Consider the following 19,750-nt stretch of genomic DNA (forward strand, 5'->3'; position numbering starts at 1 on the left):
CTTTTGCACTTTGGCCGCTAGATGGCGCCAGAGGATAAGATATAACACTAATGCCCCGTACACACGGTCGGACATTGATCGTACACACGGTCGGACATTGATCGTACACACGGTCGGACATTGATCGTACACACGGTCGGACATTGATCGTACACACGGTCGGACATTGATCAGACACACGATCGGACATTGATCGTACACACGGTCGGACATTGATCGTACACACGGTCGGACATTGATCGTACACACGGTCGGACATTGATCGTACACACGGTCGGACATTGATCGCACATTCCGACAACAAAATCCTAGGATTTTTTCCGACGGATGTTGGCTCAAACTTGTCTTGCATACACACGGTCACACAAAGTTGTCGGAAAATCCGATCATTCTAAACGCGGTGATATAAAACACGTACGCCGGGACTATAAATGGGGCAGTAGCCAATAGCTTTCATCTCTTTATTTATTCTGAGCATGCGTGGCACTTTGTCTGTCGGATTTGTGTACACACGATCGGAATTTCCGACAACGGATTTTGTTGTCGGAAAATTTTATATCCTGCTCTCAAACTTTGTGTGTCGGAAAATTCGATGGAAAATGTGTGATGGAGCCCACACACGGTCGGAATTTCCGACAACAAGGTCCTATCACACATTTTCCGTCGGAAAATCCGACCGTGTGTACGGGGGCATTACATTAGGTTACATCAAAAATGTGTCCCCGCTACACTTCTAAGGGTAATAGGTGAAGGGTTTCCTTCTAAGCCAACATTGTAGCCAATCAAGCTAATTTGCAACAACAAAATTTATTTAATGGAGGGACGGTTCATGCCTTTGTGCAAACTTATCTACGTATTCTTGGGCCCCAACGCCGGCCACCGACAGTTAGTTACCACTGGCCAATGGGAGGGCGATATTGAGGGACTGTGACTAATAGCCCCTGTGCATATAGAGTAGCTCCCATTTTCAGGGTACAGGCTTTGTCCCTTGAGCCCGGTTTTGGGTTTCCTTTATAAGTGGTTCTGATATTATCTTGTATGTGAACTGTGCTATTCATGTAACTGTTATTTTCCTGTGTTTGTCATCGATTGTTATTATTATTGCTGCTTTTTTGTTGTCCAAATAAGGATCTTTTCCTTCAGCCTTGGTGTGTGCAGTATTGCCTGAGGGGGGGGCGTTATCACCGGGAGCAGAGGAACCCAAAAATCAGCCACCCCTCCAAAAAATACCCATTAATCTTGTCCTAAATTCAGAGCTGTCCAGAGTATTTGATATAACATGGAAGAATGCAGAAGACAATCAGCCTTATTATCTTTGGACTACAGAAGAATTAGCCATTAGGTTGGTATTCTGTAGTTTAGCAAAAGACAACTGGGCAGGGCTGACACCATTTATTGCAATAGCAGTCCAGTTGTCAATGATGAGCTTTTCAGGGAGGTCATCCTGTATTTTTCTGTACTTACAGGATCTCTAAAAAGCAGAAAACACAGAGAAACATGGCGTTGCATTTCATTGTGCATCCTCCTCACACCTTATTTTGCCTTAGGCAGCCTATTCATAGAATGCAGATCAACCAATGAAGCATTGTCCTTACTGTTAAATGCGTTGAGACGGGACGAGTTCTGTAGAGAAGCAGATTTTCTGAGGCATATCTTACAAAATGTGGTAGTCAGTTGTAGTGCACAGTATGTATAGACAAGTTCATTTTATGGATGTGCATCCACTGAAGTTTTATTCACTTTATTAATAGTGTTGGACGAACGGTTCGGGCCGAGGAAAAGTTTAAGGCTGTCAACTTCCACATCCCATCGGTAGCATCTGCATCATATTGTGGAAGATTATCTAGGGGTGAAAACAGACATGGATAACTTCCCGGTTGATGATCCACTGGGTTACTGGGTCATGAGAATAGACCACTGGCCAAAACTTGCCCAGTATGCAATTGAACTGCTGGGCTGCCCTGCATCCAGCGTGCTTTCCGAATCGGCGTTCAGTGCTGCCAGAGGCTTTGTGACAGATAAGAAAACCCGTCTGTTCAGAGACTCCGTGGACCGGCTGACATTTGTCAAAATCATTGAGTTCTGGGTTAGCAGCAGCCATCAAGCCCCTGATACCGATGTCACTGATTAACTGCTTTCTGGATCTGGAATCTCTAAAAGAATGTCTTGGCTGCCTAGCTTTGTGGGTGTTGATTTCATCTGGAAGACATTTTTTGGTGTAGGTGTTGGGGTGCCCCCATTGGGGCTGCTAGTAATTGTGGTTTCGTCTCTTACCCTGCACCGCCAGGCACATGTATTCCCAGACATACAGCAGTCAAGAAATAGTCCTTGTACTTGGTTTTTTGTTGTTTTTATTGAGGGGATTCAACTTGGATGGGGATAGGGTACAAATAGTATCTCACAAAAGTAAGTACACCCCTCACATTTGTGTAAATCTTTTCTTCTATCTTTTCATGTGACAACACTGAAGAAATGACACTTGTCTACAATGTAAAGTAGTGAGTGTACAGCTTGTATAACAGTGTAAATTTGCTGTCCCCTCAAAATAACTCAACACACAGCCATTAATGTCTAAACCGCTGGCAACAAAAGTCAGTACACCCCTAAGTGATAATGTCCAAATTGGGCCCAAAGTGTCAATATTTTGTGTGGCCACCATTATTTTCCAGCACTACTTTAACCCTCTTGGGCATGGAGGTCACCAGAGCTTCACAGGTTGTCACTGGAGTCCTCTTCCCCTCCTCCATGATGACATCACGGAGCTGGTGGATGTTAGAGACATTGCGCTCCTCCACCTTCCGTTTGAGGATGTCCCACAGATGATCAATAGGGTTTAGGTCTGGAGACATGCTTGGCCAGTCCATCACCTTTACCCTCAGCTTCTTTAGCAAGGCAGTGGTGGTCTTGGAGGTGTGTTTGGGGTGGTTATCATGTTGGAATACTGCCCTGCGGTCCAGTCTCTGAAGGGAGGGGATCATGCTCTGCTTCAGTATGTCACAGTACATGTTGGCATTCATGGTTCCCTCAATGATCTGTAGCCCCCCAGTGCCGGAAGCACTCATGCAGCCCCAGACCATGACACTCCCACCACCATGCTTGACTGTAGACAAGACACACTTGTCTTTGTCCTCCTCACCTGGTTGCCCCCACACACGCTTGTCACCATCTGAACCAAATACGTTTATCTTGGTCTCATCAGACCACAGGACATGGTTCCAGTAATCCATGTCCTTAGTCTGCTTGTCTTCAGCAAACTGTTTGTGGACTTTCTTGTGCATCATCTTTAGAAGAGGCTTCCTTCTGGGATGACAGCCATGCAGACCAATTTGATGCAGTGTGCGGCGTATGGTCTGAGCACTGACAGGCTGACCCCCCCACCCCTACAACCTCTGCAGCAATGCTGGCAGCACTCATACGTCTATTTCCCAAAGACAACCTCTGGATATGACGCTGAGCACGTGACCTCAACTTCTTTGGTGGACCATGGCGAGGCCTGTTCTGAGGGGAACCTGTCCTGTTATACCGCTGTATGGTCTTGGCCACCGTGCTGCAGCTCAGTTTCAGGGTCTTGGCAATCTTCTTATAGCCTAGGCCATCTTTATGTAGAGCAACAATTCTTTTTTTCAGATCCTCAGAGAGTTCTTTGCCATGAGGTGCCATGTTGAACTTCCAGTGACCAGTATGAGAGAGTGAGAGCGATAACACCAAATTTAACACACCTGCTCCCCATTCACACCTGAGACCTTGTAATACTAACGAGTCACATGACACCGGGGAGGGAAAATGGCTAATTGGGCCCAATTTGGAGATTTTCACTTAGGGGTGTACTGACTTTTGTTGCCAGCGGTTTAGACATTAATGGCTGTGTGTTGAGTTATTTTGAGGGGACAGCAAATTTACACTGTTATACAAGCTGTACACTCACTACTTTACATAGTAGACAAGTGTCATTTCTTCAGTGTTGTCCCATGAAAAGAGAGAAGAAAAGATTTACATAAATGTCACTGAGGGGTGTACTTACTTTTGTCAGACTCTGTATAGTATGCCCATGTGATCAATAGGAATTCTTCAGGGACTTGACTATATACATCCAGTATATACACACCCTTCTCCTCTTCTACCTCCAGCAATTGCCCTTTGCAGGCAGGCCCCTATTGTGTAGCAAAATATGGTAGTCCTAGTGCTAGCTGTTCCACGTGGCCACTGATCCCATTACCACCTCTTCAGGCTCTGCCAGCCCTCCTGGCTGTAGCTGACTTTTTTTCCACTCCATGTGCCACCACAGTCCTCCTTACTGGCTCTGCACCCATCCCAGACTGCTTGCACCCAGTCCTCTCAGGTGTGCTCTCCAGTCCTCCTGACTGTGTGTCGATCACCAGCCTTCTTGGCTACTCCTTGTTGTTCCTCCTGGAGACTTGCCTGGCAGTGTTCTCCTGCTGCCCTCCGTGAAACATGGTGGTGGCAGCATCATGTGGTGGGGATGGTTTTCTTCAGCAGGGACAGGGAAGCTGGTCAGAGTTGATGGGAAGATGGATGGAGACAAATACAGGACAATCTTAGAAGAAAACCTGTTAGAGTCTACAAAAGACTTGAGACCGGGGGGAGGTTCACCTTCCAGCAGGACAACGACCCGAAACATCCAGCCAGAGCTACAATGGAATGGTTTAGATCAAAGCATATTCATGTGTTAGAATGGCCCAGTCACAGTCCAGACCTAAATCACATTGAGAATCTGTGACAAGACTTGAAAATTGCTGTTCACAGACGCTCTCCATCCGATCTGACAGAGCTTGAGATATTTTACAAAGAAGAATGGGCAGAAATGTCCTCTCTAGATGTGCAAAGCTGGTAGAGACACCCCCAAAAAGACTTGTAGAGAAAGGGGGTTCTACAAAGTATTGACTCCGGGGGGCGCCATACAAATGCCCCCCCCCCCACACTTTTCACATATTTATTTGTATCATTTATCATTTTCCTTCCACTTCACAATTATGTGACACTTTGTGTTGGTCTATCACATAAAATCCCAATAAAATACATTTACGTTTTTGGTTGTAACAAAATGTGTAACGTTTCAAGGGGTATGAATACTTTTTCACGGCATTGTATATGTCAGTTTTGCTGCAGCAGGTTCTATACATGGTACAGATGTGCCACTTTACAGGCAGACTAAGGGGACCCCCCCCCCCTCCCAGGCACGATATTTAAGGGAATTTAAAATTCTTATTGTTTCACTTCAATCATCTTTAATTTACTGCTCCTTTAAAAACTATCTTTTTTAAAGTTTGTTCTTGCATTGGTACATGTCCCCCGGGGCAGTACCCGGACCCCCGGACCCTTTCTATGGCCAATTACTTTCATATAAGCCTTCAAAATGGGGACTTTTGGTTTTTGTCATTCAGGTCCCATGGACTTCAATGGGGTTCACCGTTCGGGTCCAAACTTTTGCGATGTTTCGAGAGTTCTGGTGCGAACCGATCCGGGGAGTTTTCAGCCCAACTCTATTTGTTAATAAAACTTTATTCATATTTTATACAGATATTCTGTTTCCTCGGTGTTATATTCTGTTTATAAGAAAAACTCACTGGATGAATGTCACTAACATTCGCCAAACAGTAATACATTCTCCTTGTAATTTGTTTATTAGGTTTATTTCTTCATCAGCTCCATCTAGTGGCCATAATGCAGTATTTTCCTGAATGACCTCAATCAGGAATATACCACATTATGGCCACTAGATGGCGCTGATCATGATTGTAATAGAGGGGGGAAATTTGTTATGAATGGGTGAATGCTTGTGGCAATCGTCCGGCAAATGTCTTTTTGAAATGAACCCATTAAAGCCCCGTCATTCATTTTTTTTATTTATTGTTCTTGGGGATGATGGCGCTGTGGGAATTAAAAATCCGAGTTCAGTCATACTTAGCTGTCTATTAAATCATTGATTGTTGTTAGCTGTAGATTCCTATTCTGGGGATCTGTGAGGTGCTCACTGGTGGGTCAGAAATGATGCTGATTGGTGTATATTTTTCAGGTGTCTGCAGGCCGGGCTGTCATCCTGAAAACGGGTTTTGTGAGAGTCCCGGAGAATGCAGGTAAGTAATGTTCTGTGCACACCTACACTGCCAAAATATTCACAGGGAGGAGGATCAGTGCCCCATCATTGGTATCAGTGGGAGGAATAGTGCCCCATCATTGGTATCAGTGGGAGGAATAGTGTCCCATCATTGATTTCAGTGGGAGGAATAGTGTCCCATCATTGGTGTCAGTGGGAGGAATAGTGTCCCATTATTGGTGTCAGTAAGAGGAATAGTGTCCCATCATTGGTATCAGTGGGAGGAATAGTGTCCCATCATTGGTGTCAGTGGGAGGAATAGTGTCCCATCATTGGTGTCAGTGGGAGGAATAGTGTCCCATCATTGGTATCAGTGGGAGGAATAGTGTCCCGTCATTGGTGTCAGTGGGAGGAATAGTGTCCCGTCATTGGTGTCAGTGGGAGGAATAGTGTCCCATCATTGGTGTCAGTGGGAGGAATAGTGTCCCATCATTGGTGTCAGTAAGAGGAATAGTGTCCCATCATTGGTATCAGTGGGAGGAATAGTGCCCCATCATTGGTGTCAGTGGGAGGAATAGTGCCCCATCATTGGTGTCAGTGTGAGGAATAGTGCCCCATCATTGGTATCAGTGGGAGGAATAGTGCCCCATCATTGGTATCAGTGGGAGGAATAGTGCCCCATCATTGGTATCAGTGGGAGGAATAGTGCCCCATCATTGGTGTCAGTGGGAGGAATAGTGCCCCATCATTGGTGTCAGTGGGAGGAATAGTGTCCCGTCATTGGTATCAGTGGGAGGAATAGTGCCCCATCATTGGTGTCAGTAAGAGGAATAGTGTCCCATCATTGGTGTCAGTGGGAGGAATAGTGCCCCATCATTGGTATCAGTGGGAGGAATAGTGCCCCATCATTGGTATCAGTAGTAGGAATAGTGCCCCATCATTGGTATCAGTGGGAGGAATAGTGCCCCATCATTGGTGTCAGTAAGAGGAATAGTGTCCCATCATTGGTGTCAGTGGGAGGAATAGTGCCCCATCATTGGTATCAGTGGGAGGAATAGTGCCCCATCATTGGTGTCAGTAAGAGGAATAGTGTCCCATCATTGGTGTCAGTGGGAGGAATAGTGCCCCATCATTGGTATCAGTGGGAGGAATAGTGTCCCATCATTGGTGTCAGTAAGAGGAATAGTGTCCCATCATTGGTGTCAGTGGGAGGAATAGTGCCCCATCATTGGTGTCAGTGGGAGGAATAGTGTCCCATCATTGGTGTCAGTGGGAGGAATAGTGCCCCATCATTGGTGTCAGTGGGAGGAATAGTGCCCCATCATTGGTATCAGTGGGAGGAATAGTGCCCCATCATTGGTGTCAGTGGGAGGAATAGTGCCCCATCATTGGTATCAGTGGAAGGAATAGTGTCCCATCATTGGTGTCAGTGGGAGGAATAGTGTCCCATCATTGGTGTCAGTGGGAGGAATAGTGCCCCATCATTGGTGTCAGTGGGAGGAATAGTGTCCCATCATTGATATCAGTGGGAGGAATAGTGTCCCATCATTGGTGTCAGTGGGAGGAATAGTGTCCCATCATTGGTATCAGTGGGAGGAATAGTGTCCCATCATTGGTGTCAGTGGGAGGAATAGTGCCCCATCATTGGTGTCAGTGGGAGGAATAGTGTCCCATCATTGGTGTCAGTGGGAGGAATAGTGCCCCATCATTGGTGTCAGTGGGAGGAATAGTGTCCCATCATTGATATCAGTGGGAGGAATAGTGTCCCATCATTGGTGTCAGTGGGAGGAATAGTGTCCCATCATTGGTATCAGTGGGAGGAATAGTGTCCCATCATTGGTATCAGTGGGAGGAATAGTGTCCCATCATTGATATCAGTGGGAGGAATAGTGTCCCATCATTGGTGTCAGTGGGAGGAATATTGTCCCATCATTGGTATCAGTGGGAGGAATAGTGTCCCATCATTGGTATCAGTGGGAGGAATAGTGTCCCATCATTGGTGTCAGTGGGAGGAATAGTGTCCCATCATTGGTATCAGTAGGAGGAATAGTGTCCCATCATTGGTATCAGTGGGAGGAATAGTGCCCCATCATTGGTGTCAGTGGGAGGAATAGTGCCCCATCATTGGTGTCAGTGGGAGGAATAGTGTTCCATCATTGGTGTCAGTGGGAGGAATAGTGTCCCATCATTGGTATCAGTGGGAGGAATAGTGCCCCATCATTGGTGTCAGTGGGAGGAATAGTGTCCCATCATTGGTGTCAGTGGGAGGAATAGTGCCCCATCATTGGTATCAGTGGGAGGAATAGTGCCCCATCATTGGTATCAGTGGGAGGAATAGTGTCCCATCATTAATGAAATGGTGAATGGAGGGGGGGAGGGGAGAATGACCATCCTGGTTATGTCACTGCAGTAATTGGCTGTTATAATGAAAATATTTTACATCAGAATTTATAAAGAAATGACTAGAAAAGGAAAACGTTTGTCCTGTCATTCTGTCTCTCTGTAGGTGTCGCCCCGGGTGGAGGGGGCAGTTCTGCGATCGATGTGTCCCGTTCTCGGGGTGTCTTCATGGTGGTTGCACCAAACCCTGGCAATGTATCTGTGAGGACGGATGGGTGGGCAGCCGCTGCAACATCGGTACGTATCGGCGATCGCTGGCCCAGCTCCGCACATTAACCCTTCCACTGCCGGGGCAATTATTTCATTTTTTACACAGATGCCAAAAAAACACAAAATCTTCTCCATTGTCTGACAGCGAAGGATCGATAGAAAGAACGTTCTGCACAAAGTTATCATTGAATCTTTATTTTTATGTTAGAACTTTCATTTCTCATTCATTTTTGGGCCTCAGATAATAAAATCTCCAAATTTCCTGTAAGAGATAAAAGACACGGCCGATCGATACTAAATCTCTCCAGACTTACAAAGTGCAATACCCAGAACTTACCATGGATGGCGCTATAAACCCCTCTCCAGCGTGACTGAGATCCAAATCTTACCTTTCCTACGGATCCGAGCCGTACCCTCACTACCGATCCGAGCCGTACCCTCACTACCGATCCGAGCCGTACCCTCACCACCGATCCGAGCCGTACCCTCACCACCGATCCGAGCCGTACCCTCACTACCGATCCGAGCCGTACCCTCACCACCGATCCGAGCCGTACCCTCACCACCGATCCGAGCCGTACCCTCACCACCGATCCGAGCCGTACCCTCACCACCGATCCGAGCCATTCCCTCACCACCGATCCGAGCCGTACCCTCACTACCGATCCGAGCCGTACCCTCACTACCGATCCGAGCCGTACCCTCACTACCGATCCGAGCCGTACCTTCACTACCGATCCGAGCCATACCCTCACCACCGATCCGAGCCATACCCTCACCACCGATCCGAGCCGTACCCTCACCACCGATCCGAGCCGTACCCTCACTACCGATCCGAGCCGTACCCTCACCACCGATCCGAGCCGTACCCTCACCACCGATCCGAGCCGTACCCTCACCACCGATCCGAGCCGTACCCTCACCACCGATCCGAGCCGTACCCTCACCACCGATCCGAGCCGTACCCTCACTACCGATCCGAGCCGTACCCTCACTACCGATCCGAGCCGTACCCTCACTACCGATCCGAGCCGTACCTTCACTACCGATCCGAGCCATACCCTCACCACCGATCCGAGCCATACCCTCACCACCGATCCGAGCCGTACCCTCACCACCGATCCGAGCCATACCCTCACCACCGATCCGAGCCGTACCCTCACCACCAATCCGAGCCGTACCCTCACCACTGATCTGATCTGTAACCTCACCACCGATCCTAGCCGTGCCCTCACTAACGATCCGAGCCGTGCCCTCACTACCGATCCGAACCGTACCCTCACCACCGATCCGAGCTGTACCCTCACTAACGATCCGAGCCGTACCCACACCACCGATCCGAACCGTACCCTCACCACCGATCCGAGCCATACCCTCACCATCGATCCGAGCCGTGCCCTCACCACCGATCCGAGCCGTGCCCTCACCACCGGTCCGAGCCGTACCCTCACCACCGATCTGAGCCGTACCCTCACTACCGATCCGAACTGTACCCTCACTACCGATCCGAACCGTACCCTCACCACCGATTCGAACCGTACCCTCACCACCGATCCGAACCGAACCCTCACCACCGATCCGAGCCGTACCCTCACCACCATTCCGAGCCGTACCCTCACCACCGATCCGAGCCGTACCCTCACCACCGATCCGAGCCGTACCCTCACCACCGATCCGAGCCGTACCCTCACCACCGATCTGAGCCGTACCCTCACCACCGATCCGAGCCGTACCCTCACTACCGATCCGAGCCGTACCCTCACTACCGATCCGAACCCTCTCTACCTATCCGAGCCGTACCCTCACCACCGATCCGAGCCGTACCCTCACCACCCATCCGAGCCGTACCCTCACCACCGATCCAAACCGTACCCTCACCACCGATCCGAGCCGTACCCTCACCACCGATCCGAGCCGTACCCTCACCACCGATCCGAGCCGTACCCTCACCACCGATCCGAGCCGTACCCTCACTACCGATCCGAGCCGTACCCTCACTACCGATCCGAACCCTCTCTACCTATCCGAGCCGTACCCTCACCACCGATCCGAGCTGTACCCTCACCACCGATCCGAGCCGTACCCTCACTACCGATCCGAGCCGTACCCTCACCACCGATCCAAGCCGTACCCTCACCACCGATCCGAGCCGTACCCTCACCACCGATCCGAGCCGTGCCCTCACCACCGATCCGAGCCATATCCTCACCACCGATCCTAGCCGTGCCCTCACCACCGATCCGAGCCGTGCCCTCACCACCAATCCGAGCCATGCCCTCACCACCGGTCCGAGCCGTACCCTCACCACCGATCCGAGCCGTACCCTCACTACCGATCCGAACCGTACCCTCACTACCGATCCGAACCGTACCCTCACCACCGATCCGAACCGTACCCTCACCACCGATCCGAACCGAACCCTCACCACCGATCCGAGCCGTACCCTCACCACCGATCCGAGCCGTACCCTCACTACCGATCCGAGCCGTACCCTCACTACCGATCCGAACCCTCTCTACCTATCCGAGCCGTACCCTCACCACCGATCCGAGCCGTACCCTCACCACCGATCCGAGCCGTACCCTCACCACCGATCCGAGCCGTACCCTCACCACCGATCCGAGCCGTACCCTCACTACCGATCCGAGCCGTACCCTCACTACCGATCCGAACCCTCTCTACCTATCCGAGCCGTACCCTCACCACCGATCCGAGCCGTACCCTCACCACCGATCCGAGCCGTACCCTCACTACCGATCCGAGCCGTACCCTCACCACCGATCCGAGCCGTACCCTCACCACCGATCCGAGCCGTACCCTTACCACCGATCCGAGCCGTGCCCTCACCACCGATCCGAGCCATATCCTCACCACCGATCCTAGCCGTGCCCTCACCACCGATCCGAGCCGTACCCTCACCACCAATCCGAGCCATGCCCTCACCACCGGTCCGAGCCGTACCCTCACCACCGATCCGAGCCGTACCCTCACTACCGATCCGAACCGTACCCTCACTACCGATCCGAACCGTACCCTCACCACCGATCCGAACCGTACCCTCACCACCGATCCGAACCGAACCCTCACCACCGATCCGAGCCGTACCCTCACCATCGATCCGAGCCGTACCCTCACCACCGATCCGAGCCGTACCCTCACCACCGATCCAAGCCGTACCCTCACCACCGATCCGAGCCGTACCCTCACCACCGATCCGAGCCGTACCCTCAACACCGATCCTAGCCGTGCCCTCACCACCGATCCGAGCCGTGCCCTCACCACCAATCCGAGCCGTACCCTCACCACCGATCCGAGCCATATCCTCACCACCGATCTTAGCCGTGCCCTCACCACCGATCCAAGCCGTGCCCTCACTACCGATCCGAACCCTCTCTACCTATCCAAGCCGTACCCTCACCATCGATCCGAGCCTACCCTCACCATGGATCCGAGCCGTACCCTCACTACCGATCCGAACCGTACCCTCACTACCGATCCGAGCTGTTCCCTCACTACCGATCCGAGCCGTTCCCTCACTATCGATCCGAGCCCTTCCCTCACTATCGATCCGAGCCGTTCCCTCACTAGCGATCCAAGCCGTACCCTCACTACCGATCCGAGCCGTTCCCTCACTACCGATCCGAGCCGTACCCTCACTACCCATCTGAGTCGTACCTTCACTACCAATTCGAGCTGTACCCTCACTACTGATCTGAGCCGTACCCTCACTACCGATCCGAGCCGTACCCTCACTACCGATCCGAGCCGTACCCTCACTACCAATCCGAGCCATACCCTCACCACCGATCCGAGCTGTACCCTCACTACCGATCCGAGCCGTACCCTCACCACCGATCCGAGCCGTACCCTCACCACCGATCCGAGCCGTACCCTCACCACCCATCCGAGCCGTACCCTCACCACCGATCCGAGCCGTACCCTCACCACCGATCCGAGCCGTACCCTCACCACCGATCCGAGCCGTACCCTCACCACCGATCCGAGCCGTACCCTCACCACCGATCCGAGCCGTACCCTCACTACCGATCCGAGCCGTACCCTCACTACCGATCCGAACCCTCTCTACCTATCCGAGCCATACCCTCACCACCGATCCGAGCCGTACCCTCACCACCGATCCGAGCCGTACCCTCACTACCGATCCGAGCCGTACCCTCACCACCGATCCGAGCCGTACCCTCACTACCGATCCTAGCCGTGCCCTCACCACCGATCCGAGCCGTACCCTCACCACCAATCCGAGCCATGCCCTCACCACCGGTCCGAGCCGTACCCTCACCACCGATCCGAGCCGTACCCTCACTACCGATCCGAACCGTACCCTCACTACCGATCCGAACCGTACCCTCACCACCGATCCGAACCGTACCCTCACCACTAGGGCTGAAACAACTAATCGATTAATCGACAACTAATCGATTATGAAATTAATCGATTATTATTTTCATAATCGATTAATCGGCCAGCTGCCTGCATACAGAATGCATTATTTGTGTACATATCAGGAAATACAGTGCAGCACACATACAGCACACATGTCAGTAAGTGCCTGAGAACTTGTGAATGTGTGAGGAGCAATGCCCCATGGGACTTGTAGTCCTGGGCAGGAAGTGAGTGGTTCTAAAGGCAGAAGTTTTCTTTACCTTGTTATTGGGGCACTCTATACTGTACTTAACGCACAGCAAAAAGCAGTGTAGAAACAGATCAAAAGCAAACTGCATAGGCATGTACTGAGCCTTATGCTGGCCACACGGATCAATTTTCAGATGAGAATATTCATATGAAAAATCTTTGTACATTTGCTGAATGAAAGAATGTTGTTTGAAATTTTCACTTGCTTTTAACATTCTGTTTTAAAATGAATGCAATTTCTGAACGAAAACCACATACACTGTCTGAAAAATTCCTTTGACCAAGAAATTTTCTATTATTTCTAAATTTTTCTGTCACTGTGGTTGAAAACGAACGTCGATTTGACCCCACTAATGATTCGAAAATCGAACGAACGTTCTTAAAATGAAATTTTTTTGAGGGAAGACATTGTTTTTGTATGGCCAGCATATAATATATTACAGTACTGTTTGAAAATCTGCAAAACAGTCTTTTTTTTTTTCTTTAAAAAAAGATCCTAGTGTGATGATATTTACCAGATTCAACCTCTAATAGTATATACAGTATATATCTCCTCTAATAGTATATATAGTATATCTCTTCTAATAGTATATACAGAATATCTCCTCTAATAGTATATACAGTATATCTCTTCTAATAGTATATACAGTATATATCTCTTCTGTCTGTTATTCTCAGAGTGGATAAGAGATTTTGCTCTTTGCCTTTTTTTTAAACTTTACATTTAACTAAATCATACGCCCAACTTTTTTTAAGGTTATTAACCGATTATTCGATTAATCGAAACAATAATCGGCCAACTAATCGATTATGAAAATAATCGTTAGTTGCAGCCCTACTCACCACCGATCCGAACCGAACCCTCACCACCGATCCGAGCCGTACCCTCACCACTGATCCGAGCCGTACCCTCACCACCGATCCGAGCCGTACCCTCACCACCGATCCAAGCCATACCCTCACCACCGATCCGAGCCGTACCCTCACCACCGATCCGAGCCGTACCCTCAACACCGATCCTAGCCGTGCCCTCACCACCGATCCGAGCCGTACCCTCACCACCGATCCGAGCCGTACCCTCACCACCGATCCGAGCCGTACCCTCAACACCGATCCTAGCCGTGCCCTCACCACCGATCCGAGCCGTGCCCTCACCACCAATCTGAGCCGTACCCTCACCACCGATCCGAGCCATATCCTCACCACCGATCCTAGCCGTGCCCTCACCACCGATCCGAGCCGTGCCCTCACCACCAATCCGAGCCGTACCGTCACCACCGATCCGAGCCGTACCCTCACCACCGATCCGAGCCGTACCCTCACTACCGATCCGAGCCGTACCCTCACTACCGATCCGAACCCTCTCTACCTATCCGAGCCGTACCCTCACCACCGATCCGAGCCGTACCCTCACCACCCATCCGAGCCGTACCCTCACCACCCATCCGAGCCGTACCCTCACCACCGATCCGAGCCGTACCCTCACCACCGATCCGAGCCGTACCCTCACCACCGATCCAAGCCGTACCCTCACCACCGATCCGAACCCTCTCTACCTATCCAAGCCATACCCTCACCATGGATCCGAGCCGTACCCTCACCATGGATCCGAGCCGTACCCTCACTACCGATCCGAACCGTACCCTCACTACCGATCCGAGCTGTTCCCTCACTACCGATCCGAGCCGTTCCCTCACTATCGATCCGAGCCCTTCCCTCACTATCGATCCGAGCAGTTCCCTCACTATCGATCCGAGCCGTTCCCTCACTAGCGATCCAAGCCGTACCCTCACTACCGATCCGAGCCGTACCCTCACTACCCATCTGAGCCGTACCTTCACTACCAATTCGAGCTGTACCCTCACTACTGATCCGAGCCGTACCCTCACTACCGATCCGAGCCGTACCCTCACTACCAATCCGAGCCATACCCTCACCACCGATCCGAGCTGTACCCTCACTACCGATCCAAGCCGTACCCTCACTACCGATCCAAGCCGTACCTTCACCACCGATCCGAGCCATGCCCTCACTACCGATCCGAGCCGTACCCTCACCACCGATCCGAGCCGTACCTTCACCACCGATCCGAGCCGTACCCTCACCACCGATCCGAGCCGTACCCTCACTACCGATCCAAGCCGTACCCTCACTACCGATCCGAGCCGTACCCTCACTACCGATCCAAGCCGTACCCTCACTACCGATCCGAGCCGTACCCTCACTACCGATCCGAGCTGTTCCCTCACTACCAATCCGAGCCATACCCTCACCACCGATCTGAGCCGTTCCCTCACTAACGATCCGAGCCGTGCCCTCACTACCGGTCCGAGCCGTACCCTCACTACCGATCCGAGCCGTACCCTCACCACCGATCCGAGCCGTACCCTCACCACCGATCCGAGCCGTACCCTCACCAGCGATCCGAGCCGTACCCTCACCACCGATCCGAGCCGTACCCTCACCACCGATCCGAGCCGTACCATCACTACCGATCCTAGCCGTGCCCTCACCACCGATCCGAGCCGTGCCCTCACCACCAATCCGAGCCATGCCCTCACCACCAATCCGAGCCATGCCCTCACCACCGGTCCGAGCCGTACCCTCACCACCGATCCGAGCCGTACCCTCACTACCGATCCGAACCGTACCCTCACTACCGATCCGAACCGTACCCTCACCACCGATCCGAACCGTACCCTCACCACCGATCCGAACCGAACCCTCACCACCGATCCGAGCCGTACCCTCACCACCGATCCGAGCCGTACCCTCACCACCGATCCGAGCCGTACCCTCACCACCGATCCGAGCCGTACCCTCACCACCGATCCGAGCCGTACCCTCACCACCGATCCGAGCCGTACCCTCAACACCGATCCGAGCCGTACCCTCACTACCGATCCGAACCCTCTCTACCTATCCAAGCCGTACCCTCACCATCGATCCGAGCCGTACCCTCACCACCGATCCGAGCCGTACCCTCACTACCGATCCGAGCCGTTCCCTCACTACCGATCCGAGCCGTACCCTCACTACCCATCTGAGCCGTACCTTCACTACCAATTCGAGCTGTACCCTCACTACTGATCCGAGCCGTACCCTCACTACCGATCCGAGCCGTACCCTCACTACCGATCCGAGCCGTACCCACACTACCGATCCGAGCCGTACCCTCACCACCGATCCGAGCCGTACCCTCACTACCCATCTGAGCCGTACCTTCACTACCAATTCGAGCTGTACCCTCACTACTGATCCGAGCCGTACCCCCACTACCGATCCGAGCCGTACCCTCACTACCGATCCGAGCCGTACCCTCACTACCGATCCGAGCCGTACCCTCACTACCAATCCGAGCCATACCCTCACCACCGATCCGAGCTGTACCCTCACTACCGATCCGAGCCGTTCCCTCACTACCGATCCAAGCCGTACCCTCACTACCGATCCGAACCGTACCCTCACCACCGATCCGAGCCGTACCTTCACCACCGATCCGAGCCGTACCCTCACCACCGATCCGAGCCGTACCCTCACCACCGATCCGAGCCGTACCCTCACCACTGATCCGAGCCGTACCCTCAACACCGATCCTAGCCGTGCCCTCACCACCGATCCGAGCCGTACCCTCACCACCGATCCGAGCCGTACCCTCACCACCGATCCGAGCCGTACCCTCAACACCGATCCTAGCCGTGCCCTCACCACCGATCCGAGCCGTGCCCTCACCACCAATCCGAGCCGTACCCTCACCACCGATCCGAGCCATATCCTCACCACCGATCCTAGCCGTGCCCTCACCACCGATCCGAGCCGTGCCCTCACCACCAATCCGAGCCGTACCGTCACCACCGATCCGAGCCGTACCCTCACCACCGATCCGAGCCGTACCCTCACTACCGATCCGAGCCGTACCCTCACTACCGATCCGAACCCTCTCTACCTATCCGAGCCGTACCCTCACCACCGATCCGAGCCGTACCCTCACCACCCATCCGAGCCGTACCCTCACCACCCATCCGAGCCGTACCCTCACCACCGATCCGAGCCGTACCCTCACCACCGATCCGAGCCGTACCCTCACCACCGATCCAAGCCGTACCCTCACCACCGATCCGAACCCTCTCTACCTATCCAAGCCATACCCTCACCATGGATCCGAGCCGTACCCTCACCATGGATCCGAGCCGTACCCTCACTACCGATCCGAACCGTACCCTCACTACCGATCCGAGCTGTTCCCTCACTACCGATCCGAGCCGTTCCCTCACTATCTATCCGAGCCCTTCCCTCACTATCGGTCCGAGCCGTTCCCTCACTATCGATCCGAGCCGTTCCCTCACTAGCGATCCAAGCCGTACCCTCACTACCGATCCGAGCCGTACCCTCACTACCCATCTGAGCCGTACCTTCACTACCAATTCGAGCTGTACCCTCACTACTGATCCGAGCCGTACCCTCACTACCGATCCGAGCCGTACCCTCACTACCAATCCGAGCCATACCCTCACCACCGATCCGAGCTGTACCCTCACTACCGATCCAAGCCGTACCCTCACTACCGATCCAAGCCGTACCTTCACCACCGATCCGAGCCATGCCCTCACTACCGATCCGAGCCGTACCCTCACCACCGATCCGAGCCGTACCTTCACCACCGATCCGAGCCGTACCCTCACCACCGATCCGAGCCGTACCCTCACTACCGATCCAAGCCGTACCCTCACTACCGATCCGAGCCGTACCCTCACTACCGATCCGAGCCGTACCCTCACCACCGATCCGAGCCGTACCCTCACCAGCGATCCGAGCCGTACCCTCACCACCGATCCGAGCCGTACCCTCACCACCGATCCGAGCCGTACCATCACTACCGATCCTAGCCGTGCCCTCACCACCGATCCGAGCCGTGCCCTTACCACCAATCCGAGCCATGCCCTCACCACCAATCCGAGCCATGCCCTCACCACCGGTCCGAGCCGTACCCTCACCACCGATCCGAGCCGTACCCTCACTACCGATCCGAACCGTACCCTCACTACCGATCCGAACCGTACCCTCACCACCGATCCGAACCGTACCCTCACCACCGATCCGAACCGAACCCTCACCACCGATCCGAGCTGTACCCTCACTACCGATCCGAGCCGTTCCCTCACTACCGATCCAAGCCGTACCCTCACTACCGATCCGAACCGTACCCTCACCACCGATCCGAGCCGTACCTTCACCACCGATCCGAGCCGTACCCTCACCACCGATCCGAGCCGTACCCTCACCACCGATCCGAGCCGTACCCTCACCACTGATCCGAGCCGTACCCTCAACACCGATCCTAGCCGTGCCCTCACCACCGATCCGAGCCGTACCCTCACCACCGATCCGAGCCGTACCCTCACCACCGATCCGAGCCGTACCCTCAACACCGATCCTAGCCGTGCCCTCACCACCGATCCGAGCCGTGCCCTCACCACCAATCCGAGCCGTACCCTCACCACCGATCCGAGCCATATCCTCACCACCGATCCTAGCCGTGCCCTCACCACCGATCCGAGCCGTGCCCTCACCACCAATCCGAGCCGTACCGTCACCACCGATCCGAGCCGTACCCTCACCACCGATCCGAGCCGTACCCTCACTACCGATCCGAGCCGTACCCTCACTACCGATCCGAACCCTCTCTACCTATCCGAGCCGTACCCTCACCACCGATCCGAGCCGTACCCTCACCACCCATCCGAGCCGTACCCTCACCACCCATCCGAGCCGTACCCTCACCACCGATCCGAGCCGTACCCTCACCACCGATCCGAGCCGTACCCTCACCACCGATCCAAGCCGTACCCTCACCACCGATCCGAACCCTCTCTACCTATCCAAGCCATACCCTCACCATGGATCCGAGCCGTACCCTCACCATGGATCCGAGCCGTACCCTCACTACCGATCCGAACCGTACCCTCACTACCGATCCGAGCTGTTCCCTCACTACCGATCCGAGCCGTTCCCTCACTATCTATCCGAGCCCTTCCCTCACTATCGGTCCGAGCCGTTCCCTCACTATCGATCCGAGCCGTTCCCTCACTAGCGATCCAAGCCGTACCCTCACTACCGATCCGAGCCGTACCCTCACTACCCATCTGAGCCGTACCTTCACTACCAATTCGAGCTGTACCCTCACTACTGATCCGAGCCGTACCCTCACTACCGATCCGAGCCGTACCCTCACTACCAATCCGAGCCATACCCTCACCACCGATCCGAGCTGTACCCTCACTACCGATCCAAGCCGTACCCTCACTACCGATCCAAGCCGTACCTTCACCACCGATCCGAGCCATGCCCTCACTACCGATCCGAGCCGTACCCTCACCACCGATCCGAGCCGTACCTTCACCACCGATCCGAGCCGTACCCTCACCACCGATC

General features: G+C 53.4%; 1 protein-coding gene across 2 annotated transcripts in view; it reads left to right on the top strand.

Annotated features, from left to right (window-relative positions):
- The window catches only part of DLK1 (delta like non-canonical Notch ligand 1), a 58,946-nt gene that overhangs the window by 22,852 nt on the left and 16,344 nt on the right, over positions 1-19,750 (top strand). For both annotated transcript variants that reach the window (XM_073610270.1, XM_073610269.1), the window contains 2 exons: positions 6,035-6,095; positions 8,562-8,692. In XM_073610270.1, coding sequence (XP_073466371.1) covers positions 6,035-6,095; positions 8,562-8,692 — 192 coding nt within the window. The remainder of the gene's footprint in view (positions 1-6,034; positions 6,096-8,561; positions 8,693-19,750) is intronic.

Source organism: Aquarana catesbeiana, linkage group LG13 (genome assembly GCF_042186555.1).
Source record: "Aquarana catesbeiana isolate 2022-GZ linkage group LG13, ASM4218655v1, whole genome shotgun sequence".
Lineage (NCBI taxonomy): Eukaryota > Metazoa > Chordata > Amphibia > Anura > Ranidae > Aquarana > Aquarana catesbeiana.